Raw genomic sequence first — 17,558 nt, 5'->3', positions numbered from 1 at the left:
TAAGCCAACTACTAACAATAGTAGCAGCAAGAGGCACAAGAACGAGAATGATATTTCTGGTTGGAAATTAGCAACTGCTTAAACTGATCTACAAACACAATTAGAGTCTAGAACTTTACTATGATATATACAAACACTATGATGATGAGTTTAGATCTATACTAATAAAAACTAACCATCGAAAAAAATTAGTCCAACATCTTGTTAAATTTTTTAACATGTATGGCTTTAGAACATATTGTTAATCATAACACTGATTGTCTGATTCTGTTTCAGTAATTTAGTTTCTAGCCAGTGCTGCAGTTGAGCTCATATAAAATGTATTTTCTTGCCTTCAGATTTGGACAAAAACATCTAAAATCACCAACAAAATTATGCTTCATTCTGTTATCTACTAGAACCGGTTGTGGTCTACTCCCCTTCTCCAACCCAATTTGTTTTTAACAAAAAGCAGACAAAAAGGTTCAATGGTTTCACCAAACAATGAGCAGAAAATTTACAATCATTTTTAACGGGAGTGGATTGTCTCCCGTTGGGTGCCCTCCAGTGACATCCTAGCCCTCCAATAAAATAATTAAAAAATATCAAAAGAAGAGAGAAGAAAATTGAATGGCTTTGATTGATTAAAACTGGAGAAAATCCGGTGAATAATACACCGGAGACAATCCACTCCCAATTTTAACATTGCGGGTGTTAAGTTTTGGCGATTTTGAACCATGCAACAATTATTGAGCAATCTAACGCTTTCACTTGATAACAAGTTGTTTTGACATGTATAATAAATATGCAAGCTATGATAACTGATAAGTGATAACACTACAAATATATTCAAGAAAAACTAGTCAGCCACACATGCTTCAATCAATATTTTCCATTTCTATTCACTCTTAAGCCACAAACCCAAAGATACTACTTAGTTCACTGTGTACTAGAAAAAGAACTTTCCATAACAGTCCATTTGGGAGGGATTTATTGCAGTTTTTTGCAGTTTAATTTGTAATGTCTTTTTTCTCCCTCCCTGTATCAACTTTCAACACAAAGTAAATTTTTCTTGAACTATCAAAAATTATTGGAATCCAAAATGGTGGCATGACATAGAGAATCAATTCAAGTTCAAAGCTACACATAAGAGAGAGTAGAGAATCGATTTCAAAACCAAGAGTCAAACATCCTTCTAACTCGGGCAAATAGTTTTGACCACTCTCACTATCATTTAATTTTTACTAACGTGTAACCAAGCACATACTAAGTATATAAACATCTTCTATCCCTCAATCTAAATCTAAAATTAACTAAAGAGGGATTTGCTTCCCTCCCCTCCTCATCAAAATATTAAACTAAACAAAACAGACCCTAAGTTTAAAGAGCGCAGCTATGCTCCATTTCTACTAGCTCCTTTTATTCCTGTCCATTGAACAGATGAATGACATGTGGGAAACTAAAAATAGAGGGTTGAGATTTAAAGGTTACAATTAATTATTCTTTTAACAAAAGCATAAGAAAAGGAACCCAGAAACGACACATGCGCCGCTTCTTCTTCTTCTTCTTTCTCTGTACAATCATCGTTTCATCTTCCCCTCGCCGCCGCTCGCCGTCATCACAACAGCGGCATCCTTCCTCCATTCTTCTCCACACACCACCTCGTCATCACGACTCTGGCTATTTTCACTGCATTTGAGTTGAAACAAAGATGAATTTTGACAAATTTTAATTATATAAAAAGATAATTTTTCAATCCATTTAAATTAAAACATCTGTTGTAACTATGAATTGGGGAATTTTCTCACTGCATTTGAATTAAAACCGTTTATATAAGGATTTTCTCACTGTATTTTAAAGAAGGGGTCAATGCCAATCTAACATATTTCAAAGAAAGGATCTAACATTACACTTATAGCAACTGTTTTAATTCAAATGTAGTAGTGAAATTTTCATGGATTCAAATAAAGCAAATGAGTGAAAATTACATGGCAGCACAGTAACAACACAATTCTTAATTCTATTTGAATTTTTCTCTACTTGCAATAACAAAGAGGACCAAGAATAAAAAAGAGTGTAGTTTTGAAAAGGAATAATACCTTGATCATGAATATTAGTAATGACGCTGGGTTGCTTTGCAGCAGCTTCGACATGGTTGGGTTCTGTCATTGCGGCAAAACGGGCCGGCGGCGAATGCGAAATGACAAGATGTTGAGGTGGTGCGTGTGCGTGGTGGTCGATTGAGAAAAGGGGAGGAAAACCGCCGCCCTATGACGGCTGGAAGGGGGTGGCAGTGACGGTGGCTGCGGTTGACAAAGTGACGAAGGAGGAAGAAGATGTTTTTAATTTTTAATTATTTAATTAAAGTCATTAAATTCCAACCATCAGATTCATTTTTGCCGCATGTCCTCAATCAATTAAAGGAAAAGGAAGAAAAGGAGCTCTAGGAAAAGGAGCAAAGCTGCACTCAAGTTTAAAGGAGTTGTCCTCTATTCAAGAGAAATTGGAAGCAAGAAATTCAAAAATTACTCTCAAATCTCAAGGTCATTTCCATGAACAAGTTCAAAGAGAAGCACGGAATAACCTCACATTAAAACTACACCAGCCATTCATGAATCTACCCTGCCTAAACATCAACATAAAATTTCACCAGACATTCATGAATCTACCCTGCCTAAACATCAACAACATGAACTAACAAAACGAATAAACATCACAATCTACTATCTTATAGCTACAAAGTATCCATCGCCATTCACGAGTGCCTATTTTCTGTCTGAAAATCTATTGTCACACAAAGTGAGATCTCTCCTGCCAAACAAATTTTCTTCATATACAAAAATAAGGCATCAGTGCCAGATCCTCAAGAGCCTAACTTTCACCTTCAAGTAACCACCAAGAACGAAGAAAGACTCAACTGTTTCCAAAGATCCAAATCTGCATACAAAATTGAAAAAAAAATGTTATATGTTAACTGAATTGGACAAATTCAATAACTTTTAAGTCAATTTCCCATATAAATTTGGCATCAACATAATACTTGTTTCTCTAACCTTACAAATTGTTCAGTGATTAAAGTAGGAACATATTTATGTCATTCCAAAACAGCCAATATTTGTTTTTAATTTTATCTGCGGAAACATATACCGCTTAAGACAATTGGAATATATTATTTTCATTCATGTTTACATTTGGCAGCCATTCTCCAATGTCACCCACCTGAAATGTTTTTTTAAATCATTTGGAGGCAAATTAACAAACTTCGTAATCTAAAATAACAGAAGCATATAATAGGGTAGCCATTAATACATACATTACTTTTCAGTACTCTCTAGTCCCCATCCATTTAACTTAGTGAGAACAATGTAGATAAACTATTAAGTCCTTATTACTAGAAAGATAAAGCAAGCTAGATATTGTAAGTAGACACATCAAATGGTTAAAGGATTTAAGTTGCATGAGGGACAACAAACTATTTGGAAGAACAATTCCATGGTAACCCTCCAATGAGAATCAAAGAAAATGCTATTCACATGCCGGTTATTGGCCTATTATCCACTGCAATTGACAATTAGGGATATGTGAGTATAACATTGTCTGATATCTCACATTTTCCGATTCTTTCTTCAATCAGAAGACAACCTTTTGCAGGTCAATCAGCGTGTCAGCAGAAAATTAACATGTCGCCACATTTTTAATACCATTGAAATTGAAAAAATATTAGAGCCAAATATGTACCAGAATCAGTCATTTTTAGATCTAAGTCATTTTTAGTAAGGCAATCAAAACATTATTTAATCGACGTGCACACCTCCTGCCTCAAAACATTATTTAATCGATGTGCACACCTCCTGCCTTATCAAATAGGAATTTATTAGCATAAAAAGTGCCGTGGCAATAAGATAACTATTGATATAATTGAAGTCATAAAAATAGACAAGTACTAATACAAGTTATAAAAGCAAAAGTGGAAATGGAAAAGGTATGCTTATGCAATTTTCAAATGACCCTTAAAATGTCTACAAGTGACAAACCAGACGATTACGAAAGTTGCTCTTGTGACATCTTTATATCCAGAATCAAAGACAATGTATATGAATCAACCACATAAGGAAACTCAAACGACAAACCCACCCCATAATTCAAATGTAATTGTGAAGTAAAAATGGGTTTGCTAAAATAAAATCAGTACAAAAAGCAACAAAAATAATTGTGAAGATACACTTACCAATCACATCTTTTTTAGGAGATTTTCCCTGATTTTCTTCAGCTTCTCTGTTGTCTCACCCAAACAGTCAATCAAATCATCTAAGGCAGTAGCAATGCCTGCAACACCACGTTCCTCTTCAGCACCAACAGTCTTCTGCCTTGAATCCTCTTCAGCACCACCAGTCTTTTCTACAACAGGACAACCACCTTTGGTAAGGGAAGGTTGGCTGCCATCTTTCACCCATTTTCCATACTTATCAATTAGTGCCTTGACTGTTCTGTTGGCTAAAACTGGTCCCAAATTCTCATCATTCTTAATTTGTTTGAAAATTGCTGTTTGAGTACGACACTTGAATTTAAAGAGTTTGACACCTAAAGAGTAAATGAAAGAGAGAGTTGTTGTTGTTGTTGAAGGAATGGTCGAAAGATGAGTTTTTTGTGATAGAGGAGATTGTTGTTGTGGAATGAATGGATCGAAAAATGATACTTGTTGTTGTTGAAAGAGTTGAAGGAGTGGATCCAAAGATGAAAGAATGAATCGAAAGAAGGGATTTTTTTTTTTTTTGTGTGTGTGAGAGAGAGAGAGAGAGGAGAGTTGTTGTTGAATGAATGGAAGATGAGTTTTTTTGTTAGAGAGAGAGAGAGAGATCGTTGTTGAAAGAATGGTTAGCATTTGGATGCTGGTTAGGTTAATAAGGGCAGAATAGGGTTTTTTTGGGCTAGAAATATTTGGGCCAGTTATTGTATTGGACTTTGAAGTATAGATTGTTCTTTTCGCGCCCCCTGCCCTTTTAATAATAGATTGTTCTTTTATTAATCAACGAGAGACTTCTTGTGTACAAATTGAGATAGATATGACTAACCAAAAAAGATACAACTCAAATAGGGTTCATTAACAAGTTGTTCTTTTAATTGAACATCTTATCAAAATAATTAAGCTGTGACTGTGAGACATAAGGTTATGATCCAAGTTGTTTTGTATAATTACACGGGTTTCATTTAACTCTTCAAACTATAATAAATTACTCTCTTCTATTAGATCAAATCTCTCTTGAAATTTTAATTGAACTAAATATAATAAATACGAGTTTGACTTAGTTCTTCACACTTTAAGGGATTATCCATCTTTCGTTAGACCAAATCTCTTTGAATATTTTAATTGGACTTTTTACAAAAAATAATTAAGATGCAGGGTCTATGATTTTGTTTTCGATTACTTTAGTTTTTACACCGGCTCAATGCAAGGTCTAAGATTTTGTTTTCATTTTGATATTTTAATTGAAATCTTTGTACATAATGATTAAGATACAAAGCCTAAGGTTAGATGATTTTGATTGACTTCTTCACCTTAGACATGGCAAATGGACACCAGCCCCCGAACCCACCCCAATTTTAGCAGAGAAAAGCTGATCTAATTGGGTGCGGGGACGGATACATAGAAAATCCGAATTTAAAATACATGGGCAGGGACGGGGTGTGTTTATACCCGCACCCACCCTCGTCTTATTTTAGATTATCATATTGCTCATGTATTTATCAATATTTTTACCTACTTATACATAAAAATAAAGTGAGCTTTGAAACATAGTTTTTTCACTTTTTTTAAAAAAAAACTTTGAAACATAATTTTTATAAAAAAAAAAAAAAAAAAAAAAAAACTTATTTTTTAAATAATATTTTTTGCTTGTGGGGGTGGGTGGTCAATTATTATCGCCGGACGACTTAGTTGATGGATCAAGACCTATAATTCATGCTAGTAATGTGTCAATTGTTATCAACACTTGAGACAATATTAAAACATGCTAGTAATGTGGTCAATATTTTTACTTTTTAAAAAAAAAAACTTTGAAACATAATTTTTATCAACACTTGAGACTTCTATTTCTCATGATCACCCTGTAAGTAATACTACTATTGATTTTCCTATTTCAACTCTTTCATATTATTATTCAATACCTATGAAGTACGACACAAACACAAACATACATTCACATCGACACAAAATCTTTTTTTTGGTTACACATCGACACAAAATCTGAGAAAATATAAGTAATGTAATAAAATTATGGCCCTTTTTGGATAATAATTTGATTTTCAACTTATACTTTAAGCACTATCACTTTTATAGGAAAACCTAAAATAAAGTTAAATTATGTTTTATAAGATATAAACTTTTTTAGCTATTTTAGAAAACGTATGAACATGTCATAAATTATTTTCATAAGTTCTTCCAAACAGTCTCACAAGTGCTTATGACGATAGATAAGGCGCCCATTTGGATTGGCTTATTTTTGAGCTTATGCAAAACAACTTATGTAAATAAATAAGTTTTTATGTATTATTATAACTTTTTCAAGGTAGTTTATGAGAAAATAACTTATAGAGAAACAATTTTTGTTAGTAAAAACTTATAAATTAATATAAAAGTTTATTTTTTTGCATAAGTTATTTTCACAAGCTCAAAAATAAGTCAAATCCAAAGGGGCCCAAGTTCAAATAAGTCGATTCAAATGGGCCCAAGTTCAAATAAGTCGATATGTGTTGTTGTTATTGCTGTGTCGGTGTTAGACACCAATACGTGTCAATTAGTGGACACGTCTTTAAGTTAAAGTGTTAGTGTCTCAAGTTGTGTTGGTTGCAGTCTATGAAGCACGGACTCCGACACGGACACCGTGACACGACACGGACACGGACATCACGACACCGCTAATGTAAAAAATATAGGACACCGACACCGCTACATATTTATAAAACATATAAATTGAAAATCAAAATATATACATGTAAATCTATTTTGAGCAAGTTATTTTTAAAAAAAAGTTTTAAAACAAGATATGATAGTATTTTACCTTTATTTATCCATCTACGATCGAAAAAACTAAATATCATAATCAAAATGTAATGTTTTCAATCCCTCATTAATCAATATTGTTGTTTCTACACATCTTTAACTCTAGTAGATATGTCTAATATGTGCTTAAAGAGAGTATAAGCAAATAAAAAATAATTATTTTTTGGGACACTTGTCTGACACGTGTCAACCGAGTGTCTTACAGGTGTCGGACACCGATCAAAGGAGTGTCAAACTAAAGAAAAAATTGAATTTTTTCCGACACCGATATGAGCTATCCGACACGTGTCAGACGAGTGTCATATAGTGTCGGACACCGACACGTGTCGGACACCGCGACACGCCTAATCATAGAGGTGTCGGTGCTTCCTAGGTTGTAGTTGTAGTTGCTTGCACCTTTAAACTGAATTTATGTTTGTTGTTGAAGGTCTTGGGCTCCCCTTCTCTCATGGTTGCTCGCCTTGCGCTGTCTGCAATCCCAAAGTATCTTTGCCCTCACTTTGCCAGACGATACAAACAAAATAGGTGACCATGTTTTCGTTTTTATTTTGATATTGCGATTGCTCTATGATTTTTTATTTATTTATAAAGCATGAAATCATATGATTCTTGCCTTTGAGTCCAGATTTTGTTTTCATTTTGCTATCATAACTGCTGTGTATTTTCGTTTTGTTAATATAATGACAAACTTAGATATCAAATAAAAATTAACAGACCTGTGCGAATGCACGAGTCTTTAAACTAGTTTTGTATTAAAATTTAAGTCACAAATATTTTTTTTAAAATTTTATATACCTGGTTAATAATTATGTGATCTGAGACCCACTAATCCAACCTGTAACCTAGTGACCCAATACCTTGACCAGTTGACCGGGTCGATCACCGGTCCGAGTTCTTAAAACTATGATCGGAATCCTTAACTTTAATCAAAATACAGTAACAACTTTCTACAAAAGTGTTACCGTAATATATAAACAAATTTTTTGACAATGTTTCTATCATCATAATTTTTCCTCCTCCTTTATGGCTAAAATCACCCCTCCAAATCGTTTTTCTTTCTATTTTAATTAAATAAGTGTGATTTCCACATATATATTTAGTATATTTTTTGTTTGTTTTTGTGATTTCATCATTCTTTGTTTTGATTTGCCCGTTTTAGTGCGGAGTATTGTTATCCTGTCTTAGTGCGGAGTATTGTTATCCTATCTTGGTACGATGTTCATTTGTTTCAGGTTGAAGGATCAAGGTTGATTTAGTGTAACAATCAATGACTTTTGTGCCAACTATGTAGTCTTATGCAATATGCCGTCTTATGCAATTTATTCCGGAAACTTCAATATAATCAACTATGTAGGCTTATGCAATATGCCGTTTTATGCTATTAACACGAATGCCGTAAGTTTTTCGCATATTCATCATTTTTGTTTTTGTATATACTCTTATTAATTTGAATGAATCAATACCTTTATTTAGTCAAAAAAAAAAAATGTTACTCTAATTTCTCTTTCATACGTTTCACTTCCTGATTGGCCAATCATAAACTTCCTTTCTCTCTCTTACTCAGCTCCTTTTGATTCGTTGCTTTCTTCACCAAAATCCCATTTCCAAAAATAAAAAATTCTTTACCTTTCACTTTCTCACTCTTTCTCTGCTACTTTCTCATCACTCACTCATACACAGTTACACACTCTCATTCCCATTTCCACAATCATAGCAATTCAAAGCTTCTACTTTTTTCACTCACTCACTAAAAAAACAAACAATTTTACCTCAATTTATCTCATTTCAATTCAATGCTGTCCAAAAAAGAAACCTTTTCTCTTTCTAGGGTTTTGTGTTCAAATCCCACTACTCCATAAAATTCAAATTTTCAAACCAACCCCAATTTCTATTTCAACAAAAAATCATTTCTTTATCATCTTTTACTTCAATTCCATCTCTGAAAACGTGAAATTTTGAATTGGGTATTCGGCATTGAACTTCTAAAGAGATTTTCAGATTAAGATTCTAGAATCTAGGGTTTTGCAATGTCGGGTCCACCGAGAGTTCGATCCATGAATGTGACTGTTGGAGATTCTGATTCCATTCCTACCGGGAACAAGGCTCCTCCTGTTAAGACGGTGAAGAAACCGTTGCTGGAAACGGAGAAGAAGAATTTGGAGGTGGTTATGAACTCACAATGTGTGTTGGTTACTCCGGCGATTTCGAAGCGGAGGGATCAACATCAACTGGCAGGAGTGAAAAACCTGTCGATGAATGTTTCCTGTTCATCGGATGCTTCTTCGACGGATTCTTCAACTTACAGCAGTGGTGCATCGTCGAGTGGGAAGGTGGCGAGGCGTGTGAGGAAGAAGCAAGTTGGTTTGAAGATTGAGAAGGTGAACATTGATGCTATGGCTGTTCCTGTTGAGGTGGATTCAGCTGATGGCTTGGAGGGCAAGAAAAGGTGTGCATGGGTTACACCAAATACAGGTATTTTCATTCCTTCTAATCCTAATTAGCTTAGAATATTGTGTTTTGTGATATTGGTACTTTTGGTTTTAGCTTTAATGTAATTGTAAGGTTGTAACTTGTAGTTAACTGCAATGTAGAAAATGAGAAATTTGTGGGAAGGCTATTAAGCTTGGTGTTTATGAGGATTTTGTTTGGTTCAAATAGGACATGGGAGGGAGGGGAGGGGAGATATTCAGTTTGGATGAGAGGAGCTGGGAAGAGTATAAGGGAAATAATTAATAGCCCTTATATTGTTTGGTTTATGAGAAGGAGAGAGATTTAAATAATGGAAAAATGTTATATAGTTTATACCCTTATAATTATAACATTTAATATAAGAATATCGTACTCGATGTATTTATGATTTTATAAAATTGTATTCTCTCTTCTTCAAATCCGCCAATATTGGAGGGAGCCAAGATTAAATGAGGGGGGTTTTGTTTCACTCCTTCGATGTTTAATAGATGACATGCAAACTATAAAGCATGAACACAGTACATACCATTATGGTGCTGTGTGACTGTGTCTGTATGTAAGTTGACAGATAATATTATGTCACTTTGACAACATATGTCTAACAAACCACAGGACACGCCATGGACATTAAATTTTGTAAAAGAAAATGGTATACTTGCGCACACACACACACACACACACACACACACACACACACACACACACACACACACACACACACACACACATATATATATATATATATATATATATATATATATATATATATATGCATGAAAGCAGGCTAGCCTTGGAGCAACGGTAAGTAAGTTGCTGCTTTGACTTGGAGGTTAAAAATTCAAATCCTGGAAATAGCCTTTCTGCCTGCAGGGGTAAGGTAGTAAATATCTAGCCTATCAGATCCTACTTGGTGGAAAGGCGAGCCTTGTTGCAACAAATGGTAAGGTCACTGACATGTGACTTGGAGGTTACAGGTTCAAACCATAGAAACAGACTTTCTGCTTGCGGGGATAAGGCAGTGTTCATCTACCCTCCCAGATCCCACTTGGTGGTAAGAGGACGAGCCTTGGTTAGATCTTAGATGCTTGTGAATTGAACCCTACAAACAAGTTTAAGTCCTTGAAACAGCCTTTTCCCTTGAGGGTGTACGACTGTGTATGTCTGCCCTCCTAGATTCCACTTGGTGGGACGAGGGCAATCCTTAGTGCAATAGTAGGCTGCCTTGTGACTTGTAGGTTACAGATTCTAATCTTGGAAACAGCTTTCCGCTTGTGGGGGTAAGGCTGCATGCATCTACCCTCCCCAAATTCCACTTGGTGTGGTGGGAGCCTCATGCACCAAGCCACCCTTTTATATGATTGTATATTATTATGAATGAATATTTTTCATTGATATGTGTGGGCAGTACACACCAGACCCAAGTCCTATGGCTACAATATTTAGTGTTTGATGTATTCCATGTCTTGTTGCTTTTCATTGTCATGTTTGTGCTTCGCATGCAAGGGTTCTCCTCCTTGCCTTAATTGCTCCCTCTTTAGCATGGTTGTCAGGATCGAGATCCCACTAAAGATCGTTGGGGTTTAGAAAGATCGTAGATCGTAGGATCGTAACAAGGATCGTAAGATCCCACAAATTTTCTTAAACATAAAAAATTCATTAATATTAAACATAATCTAGGGAATACGATTGAATATAACCTGTAACACTATAATTGCAAATTTCTTTTTTTTTCCTAATTTGTTCTCATTTGTTTCAGAATCATGTTACATTGCTTTTCACGATGAAGAGTGGGGAGTTCCTGTTCACGATGACAAGTATGTGGTTTTGTTATGGTGTTGGCAGAATCTTCTGTTTTCTCTCAGCTTCCAGGTTGTAACTGTGTCTCAATGCGGGGATTTTCTTTTTGTGCAGGAAACTGTTTGAGTTGCTCAGCTTCTCTGGAGCCTTGGCAGAACTCTCTTGGCCAACCATTCTCAGAAAACGGCAGTTATTTCGGTACTGATATATTTTCTGCGATATATTACTATAATTATATGTTTGGTGTTTTACATTCACAAATCAGAAAAGGTTGCTCATTATATTTCCTTTAATGTGCTTTTCTATGTTTCTTTTGATGGATTTAGATGATGTTGCATGTAGAAAATGCAATTAAACTTTTGCTTCAAATTAATGGCTGTGATGTATCCATGAACACAGGGAAGTATTTTTGGATTTCGATCCATGTGCTGTTTCAAGAATGAATGAGAAGAAGATATTTGCACCAGGAAGTCCTGCCAGCTCATTGCTGTCAGAGCTCAGGCTGCGATCCATAATTGAAAATGCACGTCAGATGTGTAAGGTAAATACTCCGACATCATAATTGTCTAGTCTTTTGTATAGCATGTGTAAAAGTCACAATCTTTCGCTTTCTGAATCAAAAGGTTCTTGCTGAAGTGAATGACACTAGAGTGTTAATTTTCAAACTTATCTGCTACCTACCATGGAAAATTTTGTGAGAAGAATGGTATAAACGCTTCCTGACCCACATATGTTTTATAAAATGAAGACTAGGTTGAAAATGCATAAATTCTCAATTCAACTTGTTTTAAGAGATGGGTCGTTGGTGTAATATTCCTAGTCTAGTCTACAATATTCAAACATCAAGGTTTTTTATTGTCTTTATCTACATTTTTTCTCATTGCAATGCAGGTAATAGAAGAGTTTGGTTCCATTGACAATTACATTTGGAACTTTGTGAACAATAAGCCTATAGTCAGCCAATTCCGATACCCGCGCCAGGTACCTGCCAAATCTCCAAAAGCAGAAGTCATAAGTAAAGACCTCTTAAAGAGAGGATTCAGGAGCGTGGGACCAACCGTAATCTACACTTTCATGCAAGTGGCTGGGCTAACAAATGACCACCTTATCAGTTGCTTCAGATTCAAGGAGTGTATCTTCTCCAATGCAGAAGCAGAAGTCAAAGAAAGCAGCTCCCTCAACTCTAAGGTCAAAGAGAAGTCAAGTGAGGATTCAACCAATGTCGGTCTGTTGCTTGCTGTGAACAAGTTGAGCTTCTCCTCTTAGGAAACGGATTCCCTGCAATCAGTGTTCACTCGATGATCTCAACCGTTCATAAAAAAATGTCTAGTTGAGATTCCGAGTTTCTGATTTGTCAAAGTCACGATGTGAAGCTGTTTGGTCTCTATCAAACGGTTTAGATATATTGTCTACCGTGACTGTAGGAAATTTCGTCAACCGGGAATCAGGGTCCCTCCACTTAGTCACACAATGGCTTTGGTTAAATGGTCATATTGTTGTTAATCTACTAGTTGTTAGGGAAGTTGGGTAGGTTGTGTACTTGTGTTGTGTACAAAATCCATACAGATATGATTGAATGAAACAGCCGGGAAGGCAGTAAGTTGTATTGAAAAGCAGATTGACCTTTTGTAATTTTGCATGTTCCTGTGTATTAATCCTTCAGTTCCAAATTATTAGTCGTTTTAGCAAAAGTGAAACGTTCCAAATTAAGGGTTGCTTTGTCGTTCCAATACATCGTTATATATATATACTGATTTTTCTGTCAATAATCATATATGATACATGTAGTAGTTTTTATTGCAACTTTTTATCAACCAAAGACATTATTAAGCATGCGTTTATTAATAAATACATTTAATTTAGTAAAACTACCGCGTCTATTAGTCAATTTATTGTTTTTCTAAATATTTGTGAAGAAATTTTAAACAACTGTTAATTTGGAATGCAGGGACCCGGATTCCGTGCAGTCACTTTTTTGGTGCAGTCATGCATTCAGGCCATCTATAGCCGTCTGATCAAGATCAGACGGTTATGATTTAAAAACTTATTTATTGACTGCATTTGTTTAAGCCGTCCGATTACGATCGAACGGCTATAAAATGACTGCATGGAAAAGTGACTGCACCAGATCCAATTTCGGAATGCAGGGAGTGAAAAATATGTTGCAGAATACATAGTTGTTGAATTTCAACTACCCTATGATAGGGTGGGGGGGACCAAATCAGACCTCTCTTTCCCTTGAGGCTTTTTATTCACTCTGGCACATTGCTTGCTAGCTTTGCTCAAGTCTCACCACCAACTATGACCAAGTATTACCTACCTGGTCATCAAGGTTTAGGTACTGTCTCTTAAACTTTTGGTTTAATAGTAAGTACCTTAGGATTACAATACCTGTTAGTACTTTTTTACTCCTATCTGATTTGTGCCATTTAAAAATTTGTACCATTTATTTTAGTTTATAAAAAAGTTCATATAACTTATTATATATATTTTTAGAAGAAAAAAAAAAGGTTGTACTTATAAAATATTTATTTTTTATAATAAAAAGATCTGAGTCTTAAAAACGTGTTTGTTTTACATATAAATAATGCAAATGCATGTTAAATCTACAGTATATAAATTTGTAGCTTTCTTCTTTTTGGTGATACTTGTTGCTATCTTCGTAGTCATAAATTAAACAATGTGCAAATGTGAAACCAAACAAACACTTAAGTAACATGAAACTATGTACTACATATTGAGAAATGAAAATTTCATTTTTCATGCATAGAATTTTTGCAACAGCTATCATCCTCAGTGGAACTTTATTTCCACATAAATGATCAAATTGATAAATATATATCTCAATCTTCTATGTTGTATTTACATAGAGATTCTATGCTCTAAAAAAAATTGATCCATTATATGGAATATACTTTAATAGTTGAAACTAAGTTAGCTAAAAAATTCTCTTAATTATTATGCACTAATCTTCCTGATATGGCTGCAACAAGTGCTGCTCTAAAATTAGGATCAGTTGTCAAAGAAGTAGCCATTTGTTCCACCAAATTCTTTGTTACCTTGGGTGACTCTTTTTTTGGTTCAATAATCTTTGAATCTTTAGTACTACTCTTAGAATTTGTTAAGTCAAGTGTAACAACTTTTGGCGCTGATGAGCTGAGTGACGCTGAAGTTGGTACCGAATTGAGGCTAACGCTACGGGCAGAGCCAGATGTTGACTCCATTTGAGGAGGTTGAGGATGATTGTGCTCTCCTTCATAAGTAGCAACAAGCATAGATTGATCGTCGACACTTCTTTGCACCTGAATAAATAAATAAATAAATAACCAAACATGAGCTAAAACTTCTTATTTCGTGTTTGAATGCTCATTTGATAAATGTAATCGAATTGAAAAGTAGTTTATGTTTCGTTAGTTTTACTTTGAATACACATTTTTATACGAAAAGTAGTGTAAATTTTTCAATTCAACGCAAACGATACTATTTATCAAATTTGTGTACTAGGAATAAATCACGTGTATTTTCACTAAAGTTACGTTTGACAGGAGACAAAATCAGTTTTGATACGACCTAAAAGCAAACACACTTAATTCAAAGTTAGAACTTAGGTTTACCTTCTTTTTGACTGGACAACTTGGAGCAAAAGAGCATTTGAAATAAGCTCTTGGACAAGGATTATCTCTTGTCACTTTTTGTCCATATTTCCTCCAATGATATCCATCCTTCACAATCTGAATGCACAAAAAGATAAAAACATGTCAAACTCCAACACTCATACACATTTTAGTATTTTCTAGCAATGTTTTGAAAACTAAACTAAACCAAACTGTTCAACCAGTTGAACCATGACTCAGAAGTCTCGCCAGTTCAATATTTCATTCGGTTTTAAAACATTGTTTTTGAGTCTATGATATATTATATTGCCGCATAGAATCCAAATTGAAGATTGAATGAATGCTAAGTATCTTACGAGGCCTGTATCAGATGCTTCAGTCCTAACATAAGCTCGTGAAATTTTGGCTTTAAGATTTTCTTCCTCCCTTGGTTTCTTACACAATTCTTCGTCGGTTGAGCTACTCTCGGAGTTTCCGTTGTTAATTCCGATCAAGTTACTATTGTTATTGTTGCTGCTTTCAGATTTTCTTTTCTTTGATGATGCACTAAGTTCCTTCTCAGGATTTCTCTTCATATATTCCATCAAATGACTTCTCAAAGTGTTGTAATTCTCACAAACCACTGAAAGCATTTCCACCAATTTCTTGTTTTCTGCAGTCACCCTTTTCAGTTCCTCCTCCAATTCATCAATGGACTGAAAATTGGAATTAATATCATATGTTAGAATCATTTTCAAACAGCATCAAATGATTAAGAGTATGTTTGGTTTGAGTTGACTTATTTGAGTTTATCTACCGATATAAATAACTTGTGAGACTTAGAAGAACTAATGAAACAACTTATGACAAGTCCAAAAGTTGTTTTCAGCTTACTTTCATAAGCTCTTATAGCTAGCTTATAAAAATATCTTATAGCTAATGTGAGAAAACTGTTTGGATAAAGAACCTATAACATAAACCTTTATTATATAATTGCTTATGTGTATAAGCTATTTATATTACAAAAGATAAAAATAATATGCTATAATCTATTTTCATTAGTTATCCTAAAGAGCATATTGAAATAAACAAAAAATAACATGCACACATGTCTTAAGTCGTTTCCATAAATTCTCTCAAATAGTTTCATAAGTATTTATGCTAAAAAGCAAGTTCATACATGTCAATCCAAACAATCCTATAAGCACTTATATGATATGAGCTTAACTAAGTTCCTTATCTTAAGAGGCCTAATTCAAAAGTTGGTTAAACTAAACAAAACTAACCTCATCTTTCACAGAAAACTTGGTCATCCCCAAGGAGAAAAAGTTGCTTTCCACCTCCTTCTTCTAAAAATCAACAAACAATGAAAATATTGTGAGCCAATAATTTCAAACAAGAGCTAGTTTCTAAAAATGCATTCAAGAATAATACAATATAGAATTATTCAAACTTTTATACTCACTTGAACTTCTTCATGATTTCTATAAGGAATAATGTTAAGATCCAAGGAAGTGTTGATATATGATGAACAATCCATGATTATCAAATAAATCCAAAATTTGTTGCTTAAAACCAAAAATAGTTATCTATATATATATATATCCTTTAGAATTGTATGAAGCAAAACACACAAATGAATATTAGAGAGATAAGAGAAGTGGCTTAAGATATTAGAATGAATGCATGAACTAAGATAAAAGCATATATATAATAGATGTGTGTATATAATAAAAGATAATAGCTAGCTAGCAGTTGAGAAACTCAAGTTGAAGAAGGAAAGTGAGTGGAAAGAGACACATGTGGGAAATGTATATCCCACTTGCTTATTTATTAATTCAAGAGTTGTCATACACGAACATGTCTTGTGACAAAGAGTGTTTGGTTGTGAGTTTTTGAATAAGATTGTCTAGAGGATCATCATACTTTTACTATCTTTAAAAAGCTATTTGCCCTATTGGTGAGCTTTAGGTGAACGTCTGCATGAGTTAGAATCGAATTTTTGATCACATATTTAAAGGAATCAAAATATTTACTAGTTAGATCAATTTATTATTGGTATATTAATCATAATTTTGTATGTTTCAATATATATGACATGTGATCAAATATACATGAGAGTTATTCATCACAAATTGTATTCAAATAAGAAGTTAAATATTTTAAGTGAAATTTAATTGGTAGCTACCAAAACGTTGATAGAGTCGGGTTCAGACTTGAGATTTTTCATTTTTTTTTCACTTCGGTTTGTAATTTATTGGTTTTCACCACCAGTATATAGCTTTCACTGGACCACATAATCTGGTTCAATGTTAGTTCTAGTATCAAATGGTTTCCATCGCAGTTGCAAGAAATCGAACTGTGATTCTTCATACTAAATTTAACTTCAATCACCACTGAACTAATTAACGATTGATCACTTGAGTTTGTAAATTTAATCATTAGACTACTTAACTCAACTAAAAAAGTAAATTTGAATGACCTAGTTAATGAAGTTTAAACATTGTACGTATTAAGTAGATAATTAATAAGTTAACAACAATTATAGGCCATAAAAAAAAAAGTTAACAACACTTATAATTATTTATTATTTTTAATACCAAACGAGTAGATAAGAAGAACGTGACGGTATTATTTTTTTATTTATTATAAGTAAAAAG

The 17,558-nt window shown here is 34.0% G+C and overlaps 2 protein-coding genes and 1 long non-coding RNA gene across 4 annotated transcripts; 1 reads left to right on the top strand and 2 right to left on the bottom strand.

Annotated features, from left to right (window-relative positions):
• Positions 1–808: 808 nt before the first annotated feature.
• Positions 809–4,852, bottom strand: LOC123924550. The gene is made up of 3 exons (XR_006814750.1): positions 4,208–4,852; positions 2,079–2,916; positions 809–1,668 (listed from the first exon to the last, which is right to left on the bottom strand). It is a non-coding gene; the product is annotated as an uncharacterized LOC123924550 (long non-coding RNA).
• Positions 4,853–8,639: 3,787 nt separating this feature from the next.
• LOC123924360 (probable GMP synthase [glutamine-hydrolyzing]) lies at positions 8,640–12,944 on the top strand. The gene is made up of 5 exons (XM_045977221.1): positions 8,640–9,511; positions 11,265–11,322; positions 11,420–11,503; positions 11,705–11,846; positions 12,197–12,944. Exons 1-5 carry the CDS (start codon positions 9,067–9,069, stop codon positions 12,569–12,571), a joined length of 1,104 nt encoding a protein of 367 aa, XP_045833177.1. The 5' UTR covers positions 8,640–9,066; the 3' UTR covers positions 12,572–12,944.
• A 1,074-nt stretch (positions 12,945–14,018) lies between these two features.
• Positions 14,019–16,697, bottom strand: LOC123921903 (probable WRKY transcription factor 40). Of its 2 annotated transcripts, none has more exons than XM_045974617.1 (5): positions 16,364–16,697; positions 16,185–16,247; positions 15,276–15,614; positions 14,920–15,036; positions 14,019–14,607 (listed from the first exon to the last, which is right to left on the bottom strand). In XM_045974617.1, exons 1-5 carry the CDS (start codon positions 16,436–16,438, stop codon positions 14,257–14,259), a joined length of 945 nt encoding a protein of 314 aa, XP_045830573.1. In that variant the 5' UTR covers positions 16,439–16,697; the 3' UTR covers positions 14,019–14,256. The 2 variants fall into 2 exon arrangements, with proteins under 2 accessions (XP_045830573.1, XP_045830574.1); XM_045974618.1 differs by having other exon boundaries at positions 16,185–16,250; positions 16,364–16,594.
• Positions 16,698–17,558: the final 861 nt, after the last annotated feature.

Source organism: Trifolium pratense, linkage group LG4 (genome assembly GCF_020283565.1).
Source record: "Trifolium pratense cultivar HEN17-A07 linkage group LG4, ARS_RC_1.1, whole genome shotgun sequence".
Classification (NCBI taxonomy): Eukaryota; Viridiplantae; Streptophyta; class Magnoliopsida; order Fabales; family Fabaceae; genus Trifolium; species Trifolium pratense.
The sequence above is the reverse complement of the archived record's forward strand: the minus strand, read 5'-3'. Positions and strand labels throughout refer to the sequence as shown.

What these genes read in the sequence shown, in the direction of transcription:
- LOC123924360 (XM_045977221.1), top strand. Translation starts at nt 9,067, where the DNA reads ATGTCGGGTCCACCGAGAGTTCGATCCATGAATGTGACTGTTGGAGAT. An exon ending in GTTCCTGTTCACGATGACAA is followed by an intron (nt 11,323 to 11,419) that starts GTATGTGGTTTT and finishes CTTTTTGTGCAG; the next exon opens with GAAACTGTTTGAGTTGCTCA. An exon ending in AGAAAACGGCAGTTATTTCG is followed by an intron (nt 11,504 to 11,704) that starts GTACTGATATAT and finishes CCATGAACACAG; the next exon opens with GGAAGTATTTTTGGATTTCG.
- LOC123921903 (XM_045974617.1), bottom strand. Translation starts at nt 16,438, where the DNA reads ATGGATTGTTCATCATATATCAACACTTCCTTGGATCTTAACATTATT. An exon ending in AGTTTTCTGTGAAAGATGAG is followed by an intron (nt 15,615 to 16,184) that starts GTTAGTTTTGTT and finishes TCCAATTTTCAG; the next exon opens with TCCATTGATGAATTGGAGGA. An exon ending in AAGCATCTGATACAGGCCTC is followed by an intron (nt 15,037 to 15,275) that starts GTAAGATACTTA and finishes TTGTGCATTCAG; the next exon opens with ATTGTGAAGGATGGATATCA.